This window comes from Lissotriton vulgaris, chromosome 3_1, assembly GCF_964263255.1.
Source record: "Lissotriton vulgaris chromosome 3_1, aLisVul1.2, whole genome shotgun sequence".
Lineage (NCBI taxonomy): Eukaryota > Metazoa > Chordata > Amphibia > Caudata > Salamandridae > Lissotriton > Lissotriton vulgaris.
In genome coordinates, this window is record NC_141689.1 from 2,119,475,731 (window position 1) to 2,119,497,241 (window position 21,511).

The following is a 21,511-nucleotide window of genomic DNA, read 5'->3' on the forward strand; positions in this document are numbered from 1 at the left end:
TAACAGCTTGCAGATGTATTTTATGGTAATGGGGTTTCGGGAAAACGCGACGGACAACCTGCATGTAAGCGAGCGATGCGTGTTTTCCAATATGCTCACCAAGCTAACTGTTGCGTTTTCCAATGTCGAGGCAGGGGAAGGCATGAAAGAGAAATATCCATTCTTTTCTCCGCGGAACCCATCATCGCGACAAAGACGAGCGTGTGAAGAGACGGGCGAACCACTTATATTCTGAAAGGGACAGTATCCAAAGCCCCAACTTTTCAGGTGAAGACAGCTGGCGGGCTGTTAGACCGTGCTGACCGGATGACCGCGCTCATTTGCGAGCGGCTGCTGGAACGGCAGTGATACCCCCGCCCCTGCCCATCCTTTCCGTGATGCTGCGGCGACATCCGGTCACTATGGCAACGCCTGGTTATGCACTGGCGGTACTAAGTAATTCATTCTGACAGAACAGGCAGCGTCTGCCCGCCCTGCTGGAGAGGGACTAGGTTGGTGAGAGCCCAAGGAGACTTCCCGTAAAATAGGCAGCGCACCTCGCTCAGTGTCTGTGAAATTAACAAACTGCAGAATGAAGCCTCGAGTATCTAGAAATTTCAGGGATGGGACGACTCTTGCGCACCCTACATTCATCGTAAAAGTAAACCTTTGCAGCTCTACCTTTATCTATAGTTAGATACAAAATTAAAACTGTGTGCACGCTTGAATATTGTATTAAGTAACTTGCTTTGTAGCTGTATTGACATTTGAGAGAGAGAGGTCGGCTGTCGCGCTAATTCTAGGGGGAATCTTTACAAGTACTGACTGATTTATCGATTGATAAACTAAAGACTGGTGCGTGGGTTGTGAAAGAAGATGACTTATTTAAGTTGCATTCTTCAAGGCACCGTCTTGAAAGCGTTTCTTTTCTCGCCCGTTTTCTCAGTTTGCGAGTGGTATAAATTGACCTCTGTAATCCGCCAACCTCTGTAAATGAAATTTATGATACAGGTCGGTGGCTGCACAGAAGGACGTTTTAATGAAATCATTTCAGCGCCGTATTTTCGCCCTCTCTGGTGGGAAGCCCCACCCCTGGTGCGGGCTGATTGGCGCCACACTTTTATAAGATAATTCTTGCTAAAAGCGGCTGACCTGATTGGCCACCCGCGGTGCGTCTGTGAGGCGGATGCCACCTGCTATTCCCAGTACATGCCGGAGTGCATTTCGTTTCCAAATGTCTACAGGTCATTAAATACAATAACAGTAAGGCAGCGACGCCCAGGGGCAATGGCTGTCCGGGGAGGTCTCCGCGTGCCTGCGGGCAGGAGAGCTTGGCGTGCTGGGCTGAGACTCGTCTTGCTGTTGCTGGCAGTAGTGAGCAGGAGCGCTTGGTGAGTACACGTCGCGCGGGGGCTGGCCCACCTAAGGCAGCCCCTGTTCCTTTCTTTCCTCTGATTTGTTGCTCTGCAGATTTATTTGTTTAATGTCCGCTCTAATGCTTTTGCGCCTCTGTCCAGGGACGTGCCACACCGGGCGGAGAAAGCGTTTTGCCTTTCACTCTTTCGCCCCATCCCTTTCACCCCGCCCCTTTGTTCCCCTGCACCCCCTCCCTCTCCCATGGGATGGTGACTCCCTTAGAAGTTTGGTATGCTGTGTGTTACTTAGGCTTGAGTGGCTTAATGGGTGGGAAACGAGCACATAGGAAGGGTACTCTTTTTAGTGTTCCAGTTCATTTTCTTTTAGATATTTGCTGGCATTGTTGCCGGATCATACTGATGAAGGTGAAGTAGTAATTTAGAAAGGTGAAATTACTGCGGTGACTGAGACCTGCTGATACTGAATGAGTTTTTCCGCAAGACGCTGTATACATTTATTTTGTGGTAATACTCTCATTTATCAATTGGAGATGTCCCCCTCGGCCCGATACGGTGTTCCCCATTGCCTTCAAATACGACGTCTCTCCACTGCCCGAATGCAGTGCTTCCGGACTGCCCTATTTGTGTATTATACGTGACGTTGGTACCAGCATATAACAATACGATATTTAGCTCCACAGCCTGGTATAGTTTCTCATGGTTTCCGCTTCCCTCGTGCGTGATGGTGTTAGGTTAATATAACAGCAAAGGACAACCCTCGGTGGAATGCACGTGGGATCTCAGACTGTCTTCCCTATATACTCCGCACGATGCTTACATTTTCATACGTGGGTCTCGCTCGCTCCACGAGCTGCCACTCGTTTTTCCCACGCTGTGTTTCTAGTTCATCTCTGCGTCACACTTTGTCCTTCCACAGCCCAGCACATCACTCCGGAGACTGCAACGCTTCTGTGGCACCAGACTGCAGTCTGTATACATTATGTTCAATTAGGAAACCACCATACCTTTGCATCTATCCAGCAGGGCCTTCAAGTTTGTTGGACACAGTTTTTTGAACTGGTCTCTCAGTGTATTGTGTAGCAGGGGCGCAACTAGACCTGAACTTTATTGGAAGGGGGGGGGAGGGGTGGCTAACACTCACAGCCAGGGCTGGCCCTAGCACTGGTAGCACACGGTGCAACAGTTTTTTATTTGGCACCGCCTCCCCCATTTCCTCCTTCTCCATGAAATCCCTCACTACCACTCACCAACAATGCACCTCATCTCTATAGCACCTTTCTGACAAACACTTCATTTTTTACAGCGCTACTCATAGTTTACTCACTCAGTTCTGTGATCTGCATGATACATGTTCTTGTTCTTTGTAGCAGGCACAATAACCCTCTGTGCTGTGTGGGTGGCAGGAGTGTCCATGTGAGTGCACTGTGAGCAATGCAACAGTGTGAGAGTAGGGTAAGAAGCTTGACTGCAGAGTGAGTGAGATGAGCATATCAATTTGGGTGCGGATGTATGTGCAGAGTGGGATAAATTAATGCATGGTTAGTGATGAGCTTGTTCGAGTGCGATTGCAGATTGAGCAGTGAGGGGACAGGCGAGTGAAGTATCACTTGAGTGCAAGGTGAGAAGTGTGCTCTCGTGACTGAAGGATGAGGTACAGGGTTAACAGCGCAAGTACATTGTGAGTGCAGAGTCATCACTGTGAGTGCAGGGTGAGTGGTGATCAGTGTGAGTGCATTGTGATCGCTTTGAGTGCAGGTTGAGTGTGAAAGTGAAGGGCAAGAATGAGGAGTGAGTTGTCTAAATGCAGGGTGCATTACCAGACACTTGAAGTAACATACGGCGGCGTAGGGGGGGTTCGGATATAAGTTAAGCTATTGCTTTATGGCATTAATCAGGAATCGAGGGTGGAGGAAATAAATAATGTGCTGATCTTGCAACAAACTTCCGGTCTTATGATTTTGGTTGCCACCTCATTATGTTGATGTCCCAGACTGTACTAAAATAGGCAGTCACCTAAGGCCGTTTTTTCAGCACTTATCTGTATATAATTTGAACAGCAAATATAACTAGAAAGCACTTTTAATTGTGTTCTAGGGCTGCCTGATTGATCCATGACTGACAATTAAAGGGAACAAAGAGAGAAAAGTCCCTTTACAAAAGAACTAATGTAAGATAAGTGCGGGAAGACTCCCACACTGGTTCCTGTGGGTGCTCCTTTGGAGGCAAGATACCTCTGTTTTTTTTGAGTATAATCAAATTCAAAGGTCCGAATTTGATTATACTAAAAAAAACAGAGGTATCTTGCCTTCAAAGGAGCACCCACAGGAACCAGTGTGGGAGTCCTACCACACTTATCTTACATTAGTATCATACAAGAGTCCCCAACCAGCCAGAAGGGACTATTCCTGAGGTGCCCAGAAACGCACTTAATCTTCTGTTGGAGATTACATATTTGAACTTTCAATACACTTCAGGTGTGCCACACCATCTTTATCCTTTACAAAAGAATACATACTTTTTTTATTTATAACCCTATTTAGTGTCAATACTAGGACGTTCATTATGATGGCGGAAGTACCACCGCTGCCTGGCCGGCGGTGGCTGTCCTTCCGCCATCACTGAGCATTTTACTCACTGTCAAATTAGGATCGCAGTGGGTACCGCGGCGGACACAAAATCCATCCGCCACTTCACCACCATCTCGATTGCCTGGCGAAGGGTGCAGTGCGCCGAAAATGGTGGCAGTGCCTGGCAGGCACAGTTCACCAAATTAGGTTGTGGGACTTGGAAGGCCTTTCCATGGGTGCGATGCCACCAGGGAAAGGCTGGTGGGGATTGGGGTTGGGGGCCTGTTGCGGGCCCCACTTGTTGGGGATATCACTGCACTGGGGGGTACCCATAGTACCACCCTGCATTTTCATGCACCAAGTGGTAAGCACCGCATGGTCCCTGCCACGTAGTGCAGGGAAATGCTCAGCATGGCTTTTTAGCGTTGCAGACGGTGCTGCAGCCAGCAGCACAATCCCCAATGTTAAATGCCCAGGATGCTCCTGCCACTATGGCGGGTGCATTCTAATTGCAGTGGCGGGACCGCCGCATGTCTGGCGGGCGGTCCCAGCACCGCTATTATGGCGGGGCGGACTGATGTCCTCCCGCCATCATAATGAGCCCCTAGGTCTTTGCAGGGTATATAAACAACACATGGCTGGAATTTTTCATTTGACAATCCTACTTTATATTCCTTTTCATGAAATGCATTCTCACACTAGGGGAGTAAATGTAAAATGCAAATGTACGGAATAGGCAGCTGGGAGCCCAGGGGGTACTGGAGCCAGAAAAAAAACTAAGCCTCGGTAACCAGTTAACAAAGGTAAGTAAATACGCAAATATTCTTTAAAGACCTGGAAAAACTGGGGGTGCTGGAGATAAGACTCCAGACACTGTCCAGTCCAGCCCACAACAGCTCAAGCTGCAGCAGCCTGGGCTGAGACAGGGGAGGGGGGCAGGGGGGAGGTTGCGGCTGAAGCCCTTTCATCCCTATGGGCCCTGCGCCCATTGAGAAGGCGTGTCTCTGAACAGCCCTCATGCCACCGCTCATCTCCATAGAGTGTTCAGATAGAGTGTTTTAAGGCAGGACTGTGTACAGGTTGACTACCCGTCCTGCAGCAGCCTGGCTGGCGTTGGCTGTCCTTTCACCCCACAGGCTCGCAAGAAGCTCTAAGACCCTCTCAGCACGCTAAATTTAATTTAATTAATTAACACATGAAACGCACAGGGCACGTACCTACTTGAAAGAGTGCAGCTGCAGCGTGATTCACTCCAGCAGCACCTCTCCTGCTGCGACAATGCATTTGTTTATACATCGCTTGAACAGCAGGACACTTACCAGGGAGTTGTCTCGGTGGAACACGAGATTACGTACTTGCTGTTTCAGTGTCAGCCGGAGTTAAATTATGGGGCACCGTGAGTTATTCATAGATAAGTGAACTACGAGGATGCTTGCTACTACTTTCCACTCTTCTGAAGACATCATTCACGCGATCACAGACCTGTTCACAAACGGCTTGTGTTCCAGGGGGTGTAGCTATCAACTGTACATAAGGTGCAGTGGCACCGGAGCCCTTTAGTATAAGGGATCCAACGCACCCCGCTGTAGCTGTTTTTTATTGCCAATTCCAAACCAAGGCATGGGGAGCCAATTTCCCCTGTTTGCACCAGGGCCACCCTTCTATGCCACTCTTCTGCTTATGTGGTTGTGTTTGTGGTACCGTACCAGACAGCACTGTGCACACATTGGGTTCGTTAACTGTTGCTAACCTGTGGAGGAGAGGAGTACATAGAAATTTTGTACGAACATTAAGGTTACATTTTAACTTGTGAAAGAAGGGCACTGGTTTAAAAAAGTAATTGGAAGGTGTTGCTAAGCATTCCTGTATTCAACACATTTTAGAAAGCGATGACTCCAAGTTTTGTTTTTTTCTGATAGGAGTAGAAAAACATCTGACTGTAGATTAGAGCCAGTTAGAGCGATTTGACTGGGAAGATAGCTCAGTGGAATAGTGCACCCATTGCAGAGATGTGTGTGAAGGTCACAAATTTGAATCCCAACTGATCCACTCAGCCCATCAACACCCTGAAGTCCGTAAAATGAGTTTTTAGTTAGGTAATAATATTTCTTGTTAAAATATACCACAGGGTTTGAAGGCCTGGCCCTTTGACCTGCCTCCACCATCTTCATTTCTGTAGTCATTCAACATAGAACAGAATGCAGCACAAGATTAATACATTTCAGAACTGGAATACCTTTGCATGCCACATACACAAATATATGTTCTTTTAGAAATATCCAATACGCCAATTAGGAGTTTTCATGGGTGTTAAAAGTCCACATGTTGTTATGTTGGGCATGAATTTAAACACGCAGGGTCATGAAAGCAGCGATGCGTCACTTCTCAGTGCACACTCCTTGCGACATTCCTGATGCGTCATATTCAATGTATGACGCATCATGTCGCAAGGAGTTACAGATATGTCAGTATTTCTGACGTATCTGTAAGCGCAAACGTGATGCATTGCTGGAGTGTATCACAAAAGTGACGCAACTCCAGCAATATGTCCTTTCACATGGAGCAAGCCCCATGTGAAAGGGCCTGCGTCAGTCTTACGTCTGCTGTGAGGCAGGCGCAAGATTTTGACGCAACGGCCTAAAAGTGACGCAGTGAAATCTCATAGTTTTCACTTTGTCAATTCTACGACCCTTCCTTGCGTCAATACGCCCCCCTTGCATACATTATACCTGGCGCAGGTATAATGTGGCGCAGGGGTTTACAAAGTGATGCCTCTACCTAGATGCGTCACTTTGTAAATATGGTGCAACAAGGCGCATTTTTTACGCCACTGGTGCGTCACAAAAAGTGACGCACCGGCAGCGTAAAAGTGACTCACAGCCTCATAAATGAGGTCCCCAGAATCCGAGGCGGTTTGGAAGCAGCTGTGTCCTATCCAGTCCCACAGGGTAGCGAGTCATATTAGGCAGGAACCTATTGCTGCTTGATATTGTAGAAGAATCAGTGTATTATACAGCTCTGCCTTTCTTTTCTGCACTAAATACAGTTAAATTAACATTGTTTCTGAATATGCTCTCTTTAAATACTGCAAATTTCTCCGATGTGCACTTCTCAGCCAATCTTAGCACGTGTTGCTTTGTTTTTTCAATCTGAACACATTAAGGATTTTTTCCGTCCGCCCTTCAGTGCATTTACTCCTTTGGGAGTGCAAATATACATGGTGGCTCAATATTTACCAAAATTCACAAACTCTGCAAAGTTGCGACATTTTTCCCCTTTTTGGCTTGCATGTAAAATTTATTTCAATAAAGGTTTTTGCAAATGATTTTTTCCCTGTAAACCTTTTTGTTTTCTTGCAACAGAATTATGTATTAAAAAGCAATTTTTGCTTCTTTTTTGATACGCAACCGACTTTTTTTGCCAGATTTTTCACTAACTGATTTCTTTTTAAAATATGCCTACGTCTAAACCTTTGTCTGTGTTGAGAACATTTTATTACGATTTTGTGAGTTCTGTGTCATCTAGGATAACTTGCAGAAGAGATGACCGAAGAGCAGCATTTAAAGTCAAGGAGTTCTATCACTTCAGTGGACTCTAGAGCTTGATTCTGAAACCGATTTCAGGCGGAGAGCTCGATGGTAAACTTCTTGACCGTCCTCAGCTTAGAATGTTCCTGCTTCCCATCTTTAGGAGCAGGCCACAGTTATCTTCCAATGTACAACCTTTTATGTAATAGGTAACTACAGATCTGCCAACACTTTTCACCATAAGAACTACCAATCTGCCAACACTTTTCACCATAAGCTATTTAGAGCCCTGTCAATCTTAAGAAATTGCTATTTGTAGTTGGATGTGAAGGTCTAATGGGTGTGTGTTTAGCTTCAACAGGCATTCTTTGTTGTCATGAGGAAACTACAAGCTTTAAGTCGTGAAAAGAGGGTGCGAACCCTCCACTCTCATTTCCGGACCCCACAGCTCTTATGTCAATGAGCTCTAATGTGCAGCGCTTTTTATTGCAAATGTAAGGCCATTCCATTTCGAGATTTCCAGTGCCTGTTACCCCTCCTCAGTATTCATTCTAAAACTGTGGTGAATGTCTTTGCTGATGCATTGGAACAGGTGATAAATAACTTTTTTACAAGGACTGGACTTTATAATCGTTGCCAGCTTTTAGTCAAAATGAACTTCTTTATTAACGGTTGATCTAACTGCAAATGGCCTTTATAAACATGTTTTGTGTTTAAAAAGAGTGAATATATTTGATGTGATAGGAAGACATTTCTTTAATGTGTTGTATTCTTTAAATGATTTTGATAGCTATTTAGTATGTATGCTGATGTGCTTTCTTTAATTAGAGGTGTGTAAAATTACCCCCCTGAAACATATACCACACCCACATTGGTGGTGCAAAAGGTGCCAATCCAATGTCACTGGTAATGTTTTGTATTTAAAATAACTAAATAAAACATGTCACGTCCAGGCATGACTGTTCCGAATATCAAGTTGCCCCTGAAGTCACAATGAGGGCTCATTTGAAGCTTCAAACCTGACTAGGGTTCCAAGAGGGCAGATGTTATTGCTCGAACAATCCCTTCTGTCACCTGGTGTGCACAGATTGCAAGAAAGTACCCCCGATTAGTAGGTCGATGGTGTGAGTGACATGGGTAAAGGGTCATTGAAGCCCCATGTAAGTGAGCAGAAGGACAGTCTCAGCTGTCACTGGAGTACAGAGCCATGGCAGGGTCCAGGAAGGAACTCCAGTGGGGCTCATCTGGGGTACATATTCTGGCTCACCATCTTGCAGAGCTCACTTGCTTTGGCAGGTGAAAAGTTCTGACCGAGACCCAGGTCAGGGCTCTGGTAGACTGAGGGCTCTCAGGATCTGGGGTTGTGCTCAGGCTTTGGTCTGACCACAGTGGATGGGCCTTGAGTGGTGCTAGTCCTGAATATGGCCTAGTAGCTCAGGTCAAGTGTGCCAAACCACTGCTCATTCTAGACCCAATTCATTTCTGCTGCAGCTCATAACAATTGTACCATGGGGAGACCCAGCTGGCTCATGCTGGTGGTGCAGCTGGAATCCCTGCATCTCATTTAGGCTGCACCTAGGCTCAGCTTTTCGATTCCACTGTTGCAGAGCAGGCATGGCAGCGAGTGCCTGTGGATCACCTTGTCACACCAGCCATTTCAGGTCGCATGGCCCACCCACCCATGCACACTCCCAAGGGCTGCGAAAGTCAGTCTGAGATGGGCATGCAAGGCTTCCTTCAGCAAGTTCTGCTAGCTGGTTGAGTCTGTCAGTAGCACACATTTGTCTCAAACATTAAGCCATGCACATGGAAGTACACACATTAAATCTGTTATGGTTCCTTTGATCACTCTATCTGTTACTTGGATAACTGTGGTAATTCTAGAGCTAATACATGCCGAAAAGTGCTGGTCTCCAGGAAGACATGTATTTATCATACCAAGACCAAAACAGGATCCCCTGACCACTTTGTTCACCCAAGATAACCTTGTGCCAGTCGCCTGTCGTAGTGACAGTAAAGATATATTTGGATGTCTGCCCTATTACATTTTGAGGGTACATTATGTGCCTACTATGGTGACCCCAGGTAAAGGGGAGTAAGGGTTATCATGATAGAAAATCCTCTCTAGATCGAACCCATGTTCTCCCAGCACGATTCTGGGGAAACGAATTGCAGTGCCTTCTTGGCCTGGGTCAGAGAGAAAGAGAGAGACCCATCTGCCTAAGCCCTCCAATGCTTGATCCTTCAAACGTCCAAGGAGCAGCCCACCTTGTGTAGCAGGGCAGTGTGCAATAGGAAGGAACTGGGGGCATGCATGAACCCCAGCTCCTTTTGGTGGAGGCAGTGGACCAATCAGATCGTGCATCAATGAAGCACAGAGCTAGTTCAAGGACTTCAATTAGGTGTCCTCAGTGGTTTCAGTTGCAACCCCTGGCTGGCCTCTTGCAACCCTTGGTACCTTCTTTGATACCCTGGACTTCAGAGGTGGCGTAATCAGTGTCAAGAACACATATTCTCATTAGTCCTTATGTTCTACCCATTTTCATGATACTAAATGTGAATAATCTATTGTTCACCATTAGTGTAATAAAGAATGGAGCACACTTAGCTGGAACAGGAGCTTTGGTGACAGCTATAGTAAGTAAACATTGTTTTAAATGTATGTTGTGTGCATGCTGGGCTTGCAGATGAGTGTGTTTAAGTGAGAGAGAGCATAGGTATGTATGAGCAAGTGTGTCTATCAATATATACATATGTGTGTGCAGGACACAAGTCCTAAAAAAAGAAGGGGGGGCGCGGTCACTGGAAGTGACGACACAACAGGAAGTGACGTCACGAAAGGTGGCTCCGATCTCGTCCCTGAGAGGCTAAAAAGGTGAAGTCCAGCTGTTTGGCAGGGGGGACGGTGTCCACCCTGTAAAATAAGTGGGGGGGACGCCGTCCGCCTGGTGGGACCCCGACTCAAGCTCTGTGTGTGTGTGAGTGAATGTGAGTGAGAGTCAGTGACAGGTAGTAAGTGACATTGTGGCCCAGATTCACTACTCTTTGATGAAAGGCAATTCCGTGCCAAAATGGTGCTGCCTTGCCTCAAATGTAGAGAAAAAATTGCTATGTGTACTAAGATATGGTGCATTGTTTTCACTTTCTGTGCACGTGTACAATTTTGGAAGCAAGTCACCAACGCACTTACCCTTTTGCTATAGTGCAAGGATGTGTGTGTTCTATGAAGCATAGGTTTTGTACCAGAACGTGTTCCTTCCAATACAAAATCTATGCTTCAAGGCTCATCTCACTTTGTATGTGTGCTGTACCATGCAGCACACATACAAAGATAGAAAAACAAGGAGAAATGAAAACATTTCCCTTTGTTATGGCTGCCTCGAGAAGGTGTATCATTTTAGCGCAAATTTCTGTCTACCATTGTTTGTAGATAGGGATGTGCAAGAAAACCCATCGGTGGCTTCATGGAAACCCATGCACCACCCATGGAATGTCCCTTCTACACAAAATAATACACAAAAATGCATAGGAAAACCTTGCATACTTTGGGATACTATCCAATGCAAATCCCGATTTGCGTTGGATATTAAATTTCACCCTAACACGTTGTGCTGAGAACATCACAAAATTGTTGCAAATCATTTGTAAACCTGGCTCTGAGTTTCGGAAGGGAGGGAGAGAGAATGAGTGAGATTAAGAATAAATGCAAGGAAATGAGTGAGAATTAATGAGAATGATGAGTGTAAGGAGTTGTAAGCGAGTGTGAACGGGAATGAATGAGTGAAAGTGAGTGAGAAAATGGGTATTAGTGTGTGAATGTGAGTGTGAGCGAAAAGGTGATGTGATGCTTGCGAGTTTGTCATTGGCTCTGATATACTGCAGGTAATTACAACCTCTCAGAGATACTCAGGGCAAAATAATGAGGCTGGTATACTTGTCACTGTTCTAAAGCATGGCAGACTAGCACGGGGGTAATTCTAAGCATGAAGGGCATTAATGTTAATATAATGGTAATGGAAACCTATAGGGAATTTCTGGCATATAAGCCACCCATGAAAAAATACTGACATACTTGAGGACATTCTTAGCATGTGGACACCAGTGGCAGAATGCTGGAACTAGCAGAATCAGGGTAATTCTTGGCTAAATGTAGACTATCTGGCATTTGGGAGGGTGGCAATCATGACAAAATGTTGGCCCTGACATATTGAGATACTTTTTGACATAAAGGTCACCTATGTTATATGGATGGCATACATTTAGAAATTCTAAAACTGGTCTATTGTATGTCGTTTTCAGATGTCAGCTACACAATGCTTGCCCTGTGCTTGCAAAATCTCTTATAACGAAAACAAATCTTAGAAGGGGCTTAGAGTTCCTTAACTTTAGTTGCCATTGTTTGGCTCCCACATCACTGTTGCTTCCCTTCTTCCTACTGGTCAGTGCCTTCTCCTCCTCCAGCTTCCTGCCCAGCTTCACGTCTTCAGCCTTACTTTGGAGATTGTACCAAGTATTACTCCAGGCTGCCAGTGCCCTTCCACTAGCTGCGCACTTGTGTCTAAACCTGGGCAGAACTCATGGAGCTCCACTTCGCAGACTTCCACAAAGTAAAAAAAAACTCCATGAGTTTCAGTAAAATTCTGCGAATGGGCGAAAATAGGCACGCTGCGCTTCTCGCATTGTGATTTAGAGCTGGGAGCTCATTCGGCTCTGAAAAATCACCACAAACAGCACCATGCGGTGCACCAGGGGGCACAGCTTTTCAAGTTGATTTTGCTGCTGTTCGAGTAGAATTTATACTCTATCAGCATCATTCTGACCGCAAATAGTTGTTACCTCTGGCAACTGCCCGTAATGGAGGAATCTTGCAGGGTGCCTTCCTAGTGACAGAAAACCATGCTAGGGGACACCAAATCTCACTTGCTGTCAACAACATACCATCAGTGTACCCCACATGACAAAAAACTCCGCCACATGGCGGTTGGCAAAATTTGTCCAGAACTCCGTTTTACAAGTGAAACGTGAAGTTGCCAAAATTCCACCAACTCCACGGAAGAGCGAAATATATTCCCCACTCCTACTTGTAACATACTTTTTTTTACTTTACAGGATCCACATTTCACATTCCATTTGTTGCTTGCCTGTCCCTACCATGATCTTACTTCTGTTGCTGCATGCCCCTTCCTGCATGCCCCTTCAAGGTTTATTGCTGACTGTCCTCCTCATCATCTCACTCCCAACACTGCATGCCCCTTCCCCACCCCATTGCTACTTTTCTCCCTTCTACCTCTATCATACCTTGTTGAAAATAATGCAAAATCCATTTGAAGGACTTGGTGTACTTTAAATGAGTGCAAGTGGAGATTAAGTGATTTGCCCTGACTCACAGGATGTTTAGCCGGCACCAAAATTCAAACCTGGCTCCCCAGCTCCAAAGTCAGCAGCTCTGGCCGTAATGCCACAACCTTTCCATGCTCAGTGTTTCAGCTAGCTACACTTTAAAACATTTCTAACTGATGATGATTATTGAGAATTTGTACCGCGCAACTTAGCCCAAGGGCATTAAGCATGAGCGTGAAATCCGTTACGCTCGCGGATTTTGCGGATTTTCGGGAAATCCGCAATCCGCGAATTTTGCGGATTTCCCGCAAAATCCGCAAAAAAAAATCCGCAAACGTAACGGGTTCAAAAGTTGAACGCACACTCATTTAACTATTTTACAATGGCGCCAGCAAGCTGCCAGCGCCGTTGTAAAATAGTTACAAAGTTAGCTTGCACAGGAACCACTAGATAAAACGAAGCAGGTGCTTCCTGTGCAAGCTAACTTTGTAACTATTTTACAACGGCGCTGGCAGCTTGCTGGCGCCATTGTAAAATAGTTACAGGGCAGCACAGCCTTACAGGTCACTCAAGGGACCCCTGCGCCCTTCAGGGCGATTGCATAGTAACACACACATGGTCGCTCGAACTAGTTAATGCTCAAATTTAGTGACTCATTCATTAGCCCAAAAACAATCATGAGCGTCTTCGAGGCTGGACAGGTGTGCCTCTTCCCAAATGTACCGCGGAAAATCCGCTGTGATGCTGGATAGAGGCCTTTGCATCCTTGACTTTCACGAGCGCAATACCCGTGCTGTTCCTGTGACCAGGAGCTTCTTTTTCTTCATCTGCTGAACCGATCTTTCTCTGACCTTTTATACATGCAAGAGGCATGTGAACTCGCATGGAAGCCCCCCCCCCCAAAATCCGCAAATCATGGTCGCTCGAACTAGTTAATGCTCAAATTCTGTGACTCATTCATTAGCCCAAAAACAATCATGAGCGTCTTCGAGGCTGGACAGGTGTGCCTCTTCCCAAATCTACCATGGAAAATCAGCTGTGATGCTGGGTAGAGGCCTTTGCATCCTTGACTTTCATGAGCGCAATCCCCGTGCTGTTCCTGTGACCAGGAGCTTCTTTCTCTTCGTGTTCGCACGGGTTGCTGCAAGTTCGCATGCGTTTTGTACCATTTCGCAATTTGCGAAATTGTACAAAACGCGTGCGAACTTGCAGAAACCCGTGCGAACATAAAAAAAAAAAAAATCCGCGCGGATTCGCGGATTTTGCGGATTTTGGCAATCCGCAAATCCGCAAATCAGCAAATTCGCGGATTGCCAATCCGCAAAATCCGCTCATACCTAAAGGGCATCAAGGCGCCCAAACTAAACAGATCGTCTCAAATTCACCGAGTACACATCTAAGAATACGCCTGACAGAAAAGCCAAGTTTTCAATTCTTTGCGAAAACGCGCCAGAGAGGGTAATCCCACCAATTCAGGTGGGAGAAAGTTCCAAAGCTTAGGAACTACGGTGACAAAGGCTTTTCCTCCCCATCTTGCTTTGGCAAATCTAGGGACTAATAGGAGATTTTTAGAAGAAGACCAGAGGGTCCTGCAGGGAGAATAGGGATGAAGGAGAGACCTAATACTCTCTGAACCAGAGCCATAAACAGCCCCATGAGCAAAGCAAAGAAGCTTAAATGTGATCCTGGACTCAACAGGGAGCCAATGAAGAGATTTCCTGGCCAGGGTTGCAGAAGAGAGCCTAGGAAGATTGAGCACCATCCTCGCCGCAGCATTCTGCACCATCTATAAGCGATGGACAATGCTCTTATTCATGCCCACATACAGAGCATTACAGTAGTGCAGTCTCGAGGAGACCAGAGCCACTGTAGCCTGTTTTCAGGCATCCGGATAGAGGTAGGATGCGATTTTTCTGAGGATCCTGATGATACCACAACAGGTGGAGACCGTCCAGCTGACCTGACGGTCAAAGGAGAGAGAGGTATCAATCAGGACCCCCAGATTCTTGGTGGAATGTGAGGGAGTAGGACATTCACCCAGGGAGTCCGGCCACAAGTCATTAGACCAGATGTCTTGGCAGCCCCCAAAAATAAAGACCTCCGTCTTCTCCCCGTTGAGTTTGAGAAAGTTTCGTATCATCCACTGGGAGGCTGCCTCCATGCAGGTTCTGAAATTGAGGGCAGATTCACTCACGGACTGTGTAAGGGATACCACAACACCTCAAAACCATACGACGGCACTACCCTGGCAAGTGGGGCGATGTATATATTAAAAAGGGTAGGACTTATGGAAGATCCCTGGGGCACCCCACACTGCACTGGTTTGGGGGGGACAAAAAATCACCCAGCTTCACTCTTTGTTCCCTCTGATGTAAGAAGGAAGTAAGAAGACTAAGGGTTGAGCCTCCAACTCCTATCTCCCTGAGCCTGGCAATCAGCTGTCAAAAGCTGCAGTGAGGTCGAGTAGGACCAGAGGAGTAATCTGGCCCCTATCGACCCTCGAGCGGATGTTGTTGACGACCATCGTGAGGACAGATTCAGTACTATGGGCCCTTCGAAAGCCATGCTGCAAAATGTCCAGCAGGCCTAAATCATCCAGGAAGCTGGTAAGGTGGCGATTAAGATGGGCCTCAAGAATATTGGCGGGGGCCGGAAGCAGGGAAATGTGTCGAAAGTTTTTCAGTACCCCGGGGTCAAGAGAGGCCTTCTTCAAGAGAGGCTTGACAACCGCCTGTTTCCAGGCGAGGGGAAAGGTTCGCTCCGTAATTGCCAGGTTCATCACCTGAAGAAGAGGGGGAATAACCACCTCCCTGCAGGCCTTCAGGATTTTAAGCGGACAAGGGTCCGGAGGGGAGCCTGATTTGATGTTGTCAAGGAGGAGGTTAATCTCGTCGAGGGTGAGAAGCGGAAAGACAGACAGACTCGGCCCAGGTTCTGAAGCCTGGAGCCCTGTTACGAAAGCAGGAGGGTGGGGAAGGAGCAGACTAGGCTCAGGTACAGGAGCCAGAGGCACTGCTGTGAGGGGGTAAAGGGGACAGGAATCCAGCTGATGATTAAGATGTTCTAGAGCATTATAAATGTCTGCAATTTTAGTGTGGAAGAAAATGGAAATTTTGTCACAGAACTCCAGTGTTTCAAAAATAGGATCAATAGTCTTGGGGGCAGAGAGGGAGTCAATGATCTTAAAGAGATCTTTAGAGGATTTCAAGGAGGTGGAAAGATTAACATAGAAGGCCTTTTTTTCCTCAATAACCGCTAATTTATATTCTTTTAAGAGATGTTTATGTTGTATCTTCTCAGTGGGGTCAAGATTGCCGCGCTAGAGCCTCTCTTGTCTTCTGCATCCCCGTCTCAATTGTCTAAGTTTATCAGAGAACCAGGACGCAGAAGGGCTCTTTCTAGCGGAGTAATGCTGTTTAGCGGGAGGTAAAGTATCTACAGCCTCCGTGATGATGTTAGAGAACTCCCCTACCGCAAAGTTAGTATCCTTATTTAAGGAGGCGCCAAGTCTAGACAGAAATGGGGCTAGGGCCCTGAGATTTCTTTTAAGTCCCCATTTCTTGGAGTCCAATTGAGCGGGGGCTGTGCTGTGTATTATAAGCTCAATGGGCACAGCCAAATGATCTGACCAGACCAAGGGATCATACCTGTCTTCAATCTGGAGTCATTAGAAAACACCCCATCCAACGTATGGCCTGCTGAGTGAGTAGGACTGTCCACGAGTTGGGTCATGCCACATGCGATATCTAACTAGAAGGTGAGAGGAGGGTCCAAGGGAATTTAAAGACCTGCCAAGGTTATTGTCCCCGAAAACACAAGATGTACAATACATAGAAACCTAGGGGTCTAGTAAAAAAGTCTGTGAGATATTCTCAAATATACTAACTTTCAGGCCTGACTAGTGCCGGACAGTGTGCCCTAGAAAGTCTAGTCTATAGCGGAGAACCCATGCATTAGACCACTCGAGACAGTAGATGAAACCCAGGAGCCAGAGATGAATTCCCATCAATGTCTTGTAAGTGATCTTATAGTATTATCATGTGGTCATCCAAAGGTTGGGATGGGGTGTCTCCAGGTGATTAAGACTACCTTCAACCCACCTTATAGGACTGGGATCAACCCACGAATCGTTTGTGGACCATGCATGAGATCACTTAGTGGGAAAAGGTGCAGTGCAAAAAGAAATAATTGTGGTGAAAAAAAGATAAAAAAGGATAGAGAACAAACAGCAAGATAATTTAATGGCTGTAAGCCTCTTCCTGTTTAAAACCAGGAACAGCGCAAAAGAGCAGTTTTACCAGATAGCTGCTTGTGGGCCGACATGTTTCTGCCAACAGGGGAAATTCCCTAGGCTTCTTCAGGGCCTCTGTTCTATTTATACTTAATTGCTACTGCTTGTAAGTGCTACCAAATAAACCATCTAGAACGTGAACAAAATAAATCATGAAAGGATATACATATCTATTCCTCCATGCCAAGTGGTATATTTTCTCACCTACAACAAAGAAACGAATAGAAATAAATGCACAGGTCAACGCTATATAAATGAATGTTCTACACACAAAAAGGTAAAAAATCCTTTTTCACTCACCCAGAATGGCAGGGGATAAAACCTCACCTCTCCTGGAGCAATCTCAGGATATGGGAGGCCACGCTCTATGAGGATAAGAAAAAAGGTATTGTACAAGCAGGGGAATGGGTAATCCTACTCTCCTCACTCATCTAGCACCATTAATATCATAGCCCCAGAGCCTCTCATTTGAACTCTCTCCCATCTGTCACCCATTACACCAGACTTATAAACCTATCACTCACTTTGCCACTATCATTATTGTAAAGAGGTAAAGTAAAAACTCTCTCTAGTGTTAACCAGTCAAAGACTATAGATCTACCCACCTCTCCGTCGTTGCCTCAAACAGGAACCTGAGGTTGGGGGAGGCAACGAGGGGGTGGAAATTCCTCTTTTTTATAAAAGACTGAGCTGTTTCTACAGCCTATCCAAGTACATAAGGCTGTGGGGTCGAAAAGCTGCGACCAATCCACGTGCTTGCAATTGAACGTATAATCATGCTAAAAAAGGCACAGCCAGGATAATATGTCACGTTACTAGGCGAATATCACTAACTCACCCGTTGTCTCTGTCCCGCCAGACTGTAAATTCAAAACTAATCCTTCGGCTGAAACGCCATCGCGGACATCTCTATTCCCGCGAGGAGTGGCCAAAGGACTACATAATGACGTCATCGTCCCGCCCTCAGTAGTTCCGATGTGTAAGTGAAGTCAATACTTAGACGGGCAGCTAATTGGGTGCCTTCTATTGCTCCGTCCATGGAGTATAGGGCTCGGAGGTTGCCGAAGCCTATCTAAAAGCGGTGGTACCGAAGAAAGGAATTTACGCACCCTGTTGATTTGAGGCGCCTCCGAACTACAAAATCGCGTCATGCAGTGACGTATTGTAGTTCCACATATTCATTCGTGATGCTGATCCGAGCAAACCCAATAATAGGCGATTAACGCTCGTTGTTAATGTCAGATTAGTAGACTATGGCAACAGCCTGTTCAATAAATTTCCAGCTCATGTTTCTGTGGCTTTGATCGGGTCGAGTGGTATGTTAGTAATACCGTCCCACAAAATGACGTCATCTACTCGCATATTGTAGTTTCTACTAACCGGGGACCCTTCCAGCCCTGTGTTCTCTTGAAAGAAACCCAGTGCGCTCTGGCCGTGTGCCCGATGTCATATGGCACCAAAGAGCAAAACAAACCACTAGGCTGCACACTATATGGTGGGCTACGTAATAAAGTTATTTACTGGTGTAAGGTGTTACTCCGTGTACTGGTGCAAAAGGCTCTTTGAACCAGTGTTGTTATCATGGAGCAAACTGTATAATTCTGTTTTGTTTTATAAATATTCTGCGATTCAAAAAAGAAATAACCCCTCTCTACTCTATTGGTACGAGAAAGTGTGTTCTATACAGATTATTGTGCTACAGACAGATTTTTACATGCTTCAGCACATAAATTCACTTAGAACAGGGGTTCCCAATACTTGGTGTCTATTAAGTGGAGGATGCCTACAGAGAATATTACCCTCCCCCTTGTAGGGCTATGGCACGGTCCATGTTTCGATGCATATAAGGACACCTAAGTCGGGAGTTGACACAGTAATACATATCTAATAAGTAGACCCACCTAAGAGGAATATTATTCTTACCCATTGTGAGCCTACAGCAAGGTCCAGGGAATTTCATCGTTCAGACCATTGCTATCTGTGGATAATCTGTAAATCCATTTTTGTTCTTTGGTGAACAAAAACCTAGTCACATCCCCGATGTGTGATGGTATAAATGGTTTTTCAAGTACTGTCCACACGAAGTCGTTTTCAGTATGGTTGTGTTCTATAAAATGTTTAGTCAATTTAGAAACATTTTTCTTACATCTGAATGTGCTCTTGTGTTCGAGCATTTGTGTTCTTACTTTCCGAGTTGTCATGCCTATATATCTATCATGGCAGATGCACGTCAACATGTAGATGACATGGGAGCTGTTGCAGGTTGTAAAGGTATTGAGAACCCAAGGGCGATCTGTCCTATGTCTATCTGGCTCGTCCTCGATGTTAGGGGACAAACAGAGCAATTCCCACATGGATGATGTCCCTTCACTGCATCTAGATCCCATAATGTACCTATCTCTCTTTTAGGTGTTTCCCTGGGTCTAGTGTGGATCAAACGGTCTCTGAGACTGCTAGATCTCTTGAAAGCAAACAGTGGGAGATTGATCTTATCATTCCCACTGTTCAGGACTTTCCAATGGTGTCTCACAATCTTCTGAAGCTGGTTGGACCTGGTATTGAATGTGGTCACCAGTGTCAGTCGGTCAAGGGGTGGTTTCTCAACTGGAGCCTCTACGAGGGCCTCTCGATGATTATTGGACGCCCTTTTGCAGGAGCGTTTGATCAATTTGTTGGGATAATGTCTGGCTATTAATTGATCCGAAAGGTTCTTGGCATGTTTCGCAAAAGTCTCTGGTTGGGAACAATTGCGGCGGACCCGGAGAAATTGCCCACACGGGAGATTGTCTCTTAGGGCTTTAGGGTGTTGGCTATCATACAGTAATAATGAATTCCTCGCCATGGTCTTCCTATAAAGCTCAGTTTCAAGACCAGTCTGTGTTACGAAGATCGATAGATCTAGAAAGGAAATTCTTTCTTTACTGCTTCCTAGTGTGAACCTGAGGAACTGATTCTGGGTGTTAAGCCACTGGTGAAACTGTCCGATAGACGCCTCGTCGCCTAGCCACACGACGAGGATATCGTCTATGTAGCGCTTCCACCACTGAATATGTATGTGGAAAGGATTGGTGGGAGTCAGTATGTGTTCCTGTTCGAATACATGAACATACAAGTTCGCCAGACTGGGAGCAAAAATGCTTCCCATGCTGGTGCCTGAGATTTGTAAGTAGATGGTGTTTTCAAATTTGAAAAAATTCTCTTTCATTGCCATCCTTGCTATGGCCCTAATGAAAGGAATTGGTGTAATGGAATCCAGATCCGACCGCTCTCGGATGGACGTAATGGTCTCTAATGTCTCATCCTGGGGGATTGAGGTATAGAGTGAAGTAGTGTGGCTCACTGGTTAGAGGCGGCAGACCCGAGAGCAGAGGATGGCCTGGGACCAGGGTTCAATTCCCGACGCGGCAGGTTTCTGGACCAGGGTCAGCGGACTCGATAATTCTCTCGCCTCGGTGCCCACTCTGATCAGCGATCACACTCGGCAACTCTGGGCACTAGCTTGCCTCATCTTCACTAACGGCCCCACCAGACCGCCGGGGATGCCTGGTCTCACCCTGGAGATACCCATTAAGGGACCATCTCTCAGGGAAGCCAGGAAGGGTTTCGCAGCGGTCGAAGCGCGGAGGTACCCCTTCGGGAGTGATTCCTGCGCTATATAAGCGCACAATTAATTAATTAATTAATTAGAGCGACTCTATATCAAAAGAGACCAAAAGGTCTGTCTCTACATCAAAGCTTATATCAGGAATGACCCTGAGAACGTCCTTTGTGTCTTTGAGGTACGTTGGCATGGTCTGGACCAGAGGCCTGAGAAAGAAGTCTACAAAAGCTGAGAGAGGCTCCAAAAGGGAGCCCTGACCAGATATAATAGGTCTGCCTGGAGGAGGCCTTTGGGCCTTATGGACCTTTTGGCAAGGTATAGAAATATGGTGTTATAGGGTTTTTTGCTTGAAGGAACAGTGATTCATTCAAGGTGATCCATCCTTCACTTAAAGCCTCCTCTATCAAATTTTTCATTTCCAGCGTCAATCTTGCCGTAGGATCAATGTTGAGAGGGGCATATGAATTAGTATCGCCTAACTGGTGAAGGCATTCGTCCCTGTACGCTATAGTATCCTGCACAACAATGGAGCCCCCTTTATCAGCAGGTTTAATAGTTATTAGGGGGTCCTGTGTGAGGGATCTTAAAGCCTGTTGTTCAAGATTAGAAAAGTTATGGAAGGCATTCGTGGGTGTCTGCCAGAGTCTTTCCACATCATCTTTCACCGCCCTTTCAAAGGTTGCCACTTGCTTGTGGAGGCACTAAATGGGCTGGGGGTGAGAATGAAGATTTGATTCTCAAACCCGTATTCTCTTCAATTGGGTCTCTCTCGTCACTTGTCTTGTCCTTGAAGAAGTAATGTAGACGTAGTTTCCGAAAAAACTGAGCTA

At 46.0% G+C, this 21,511-nt stretch overlaps 1 protein-coding gene across 1 annotated transcript in view; it reads left to right on the top strand.

Moving 5' to 3' along the window:
* The first annotated feature begins 1,178 nt into the window (after positions 1–1,178).
* Positions 1,179–21,511, top strand: part of GABRG1 (gamma-aminobutyric acid type A receptor subunit gamma1) — a 666,028-nt gene continuing 645,695 nt past the window's right edge. The window contains exon 1 of the mRNA XM_086962691.1: positions 1,179–1,370. Within this exon, the coding sequence (XP_086818817.1) occupies positions 1,189–1,370 (182 nt within the window). The 5' untranslated portion in view covers positions 1,179–1,188. The remainder of the gene's footprint in view (positions 1,371–21,511) is intronic.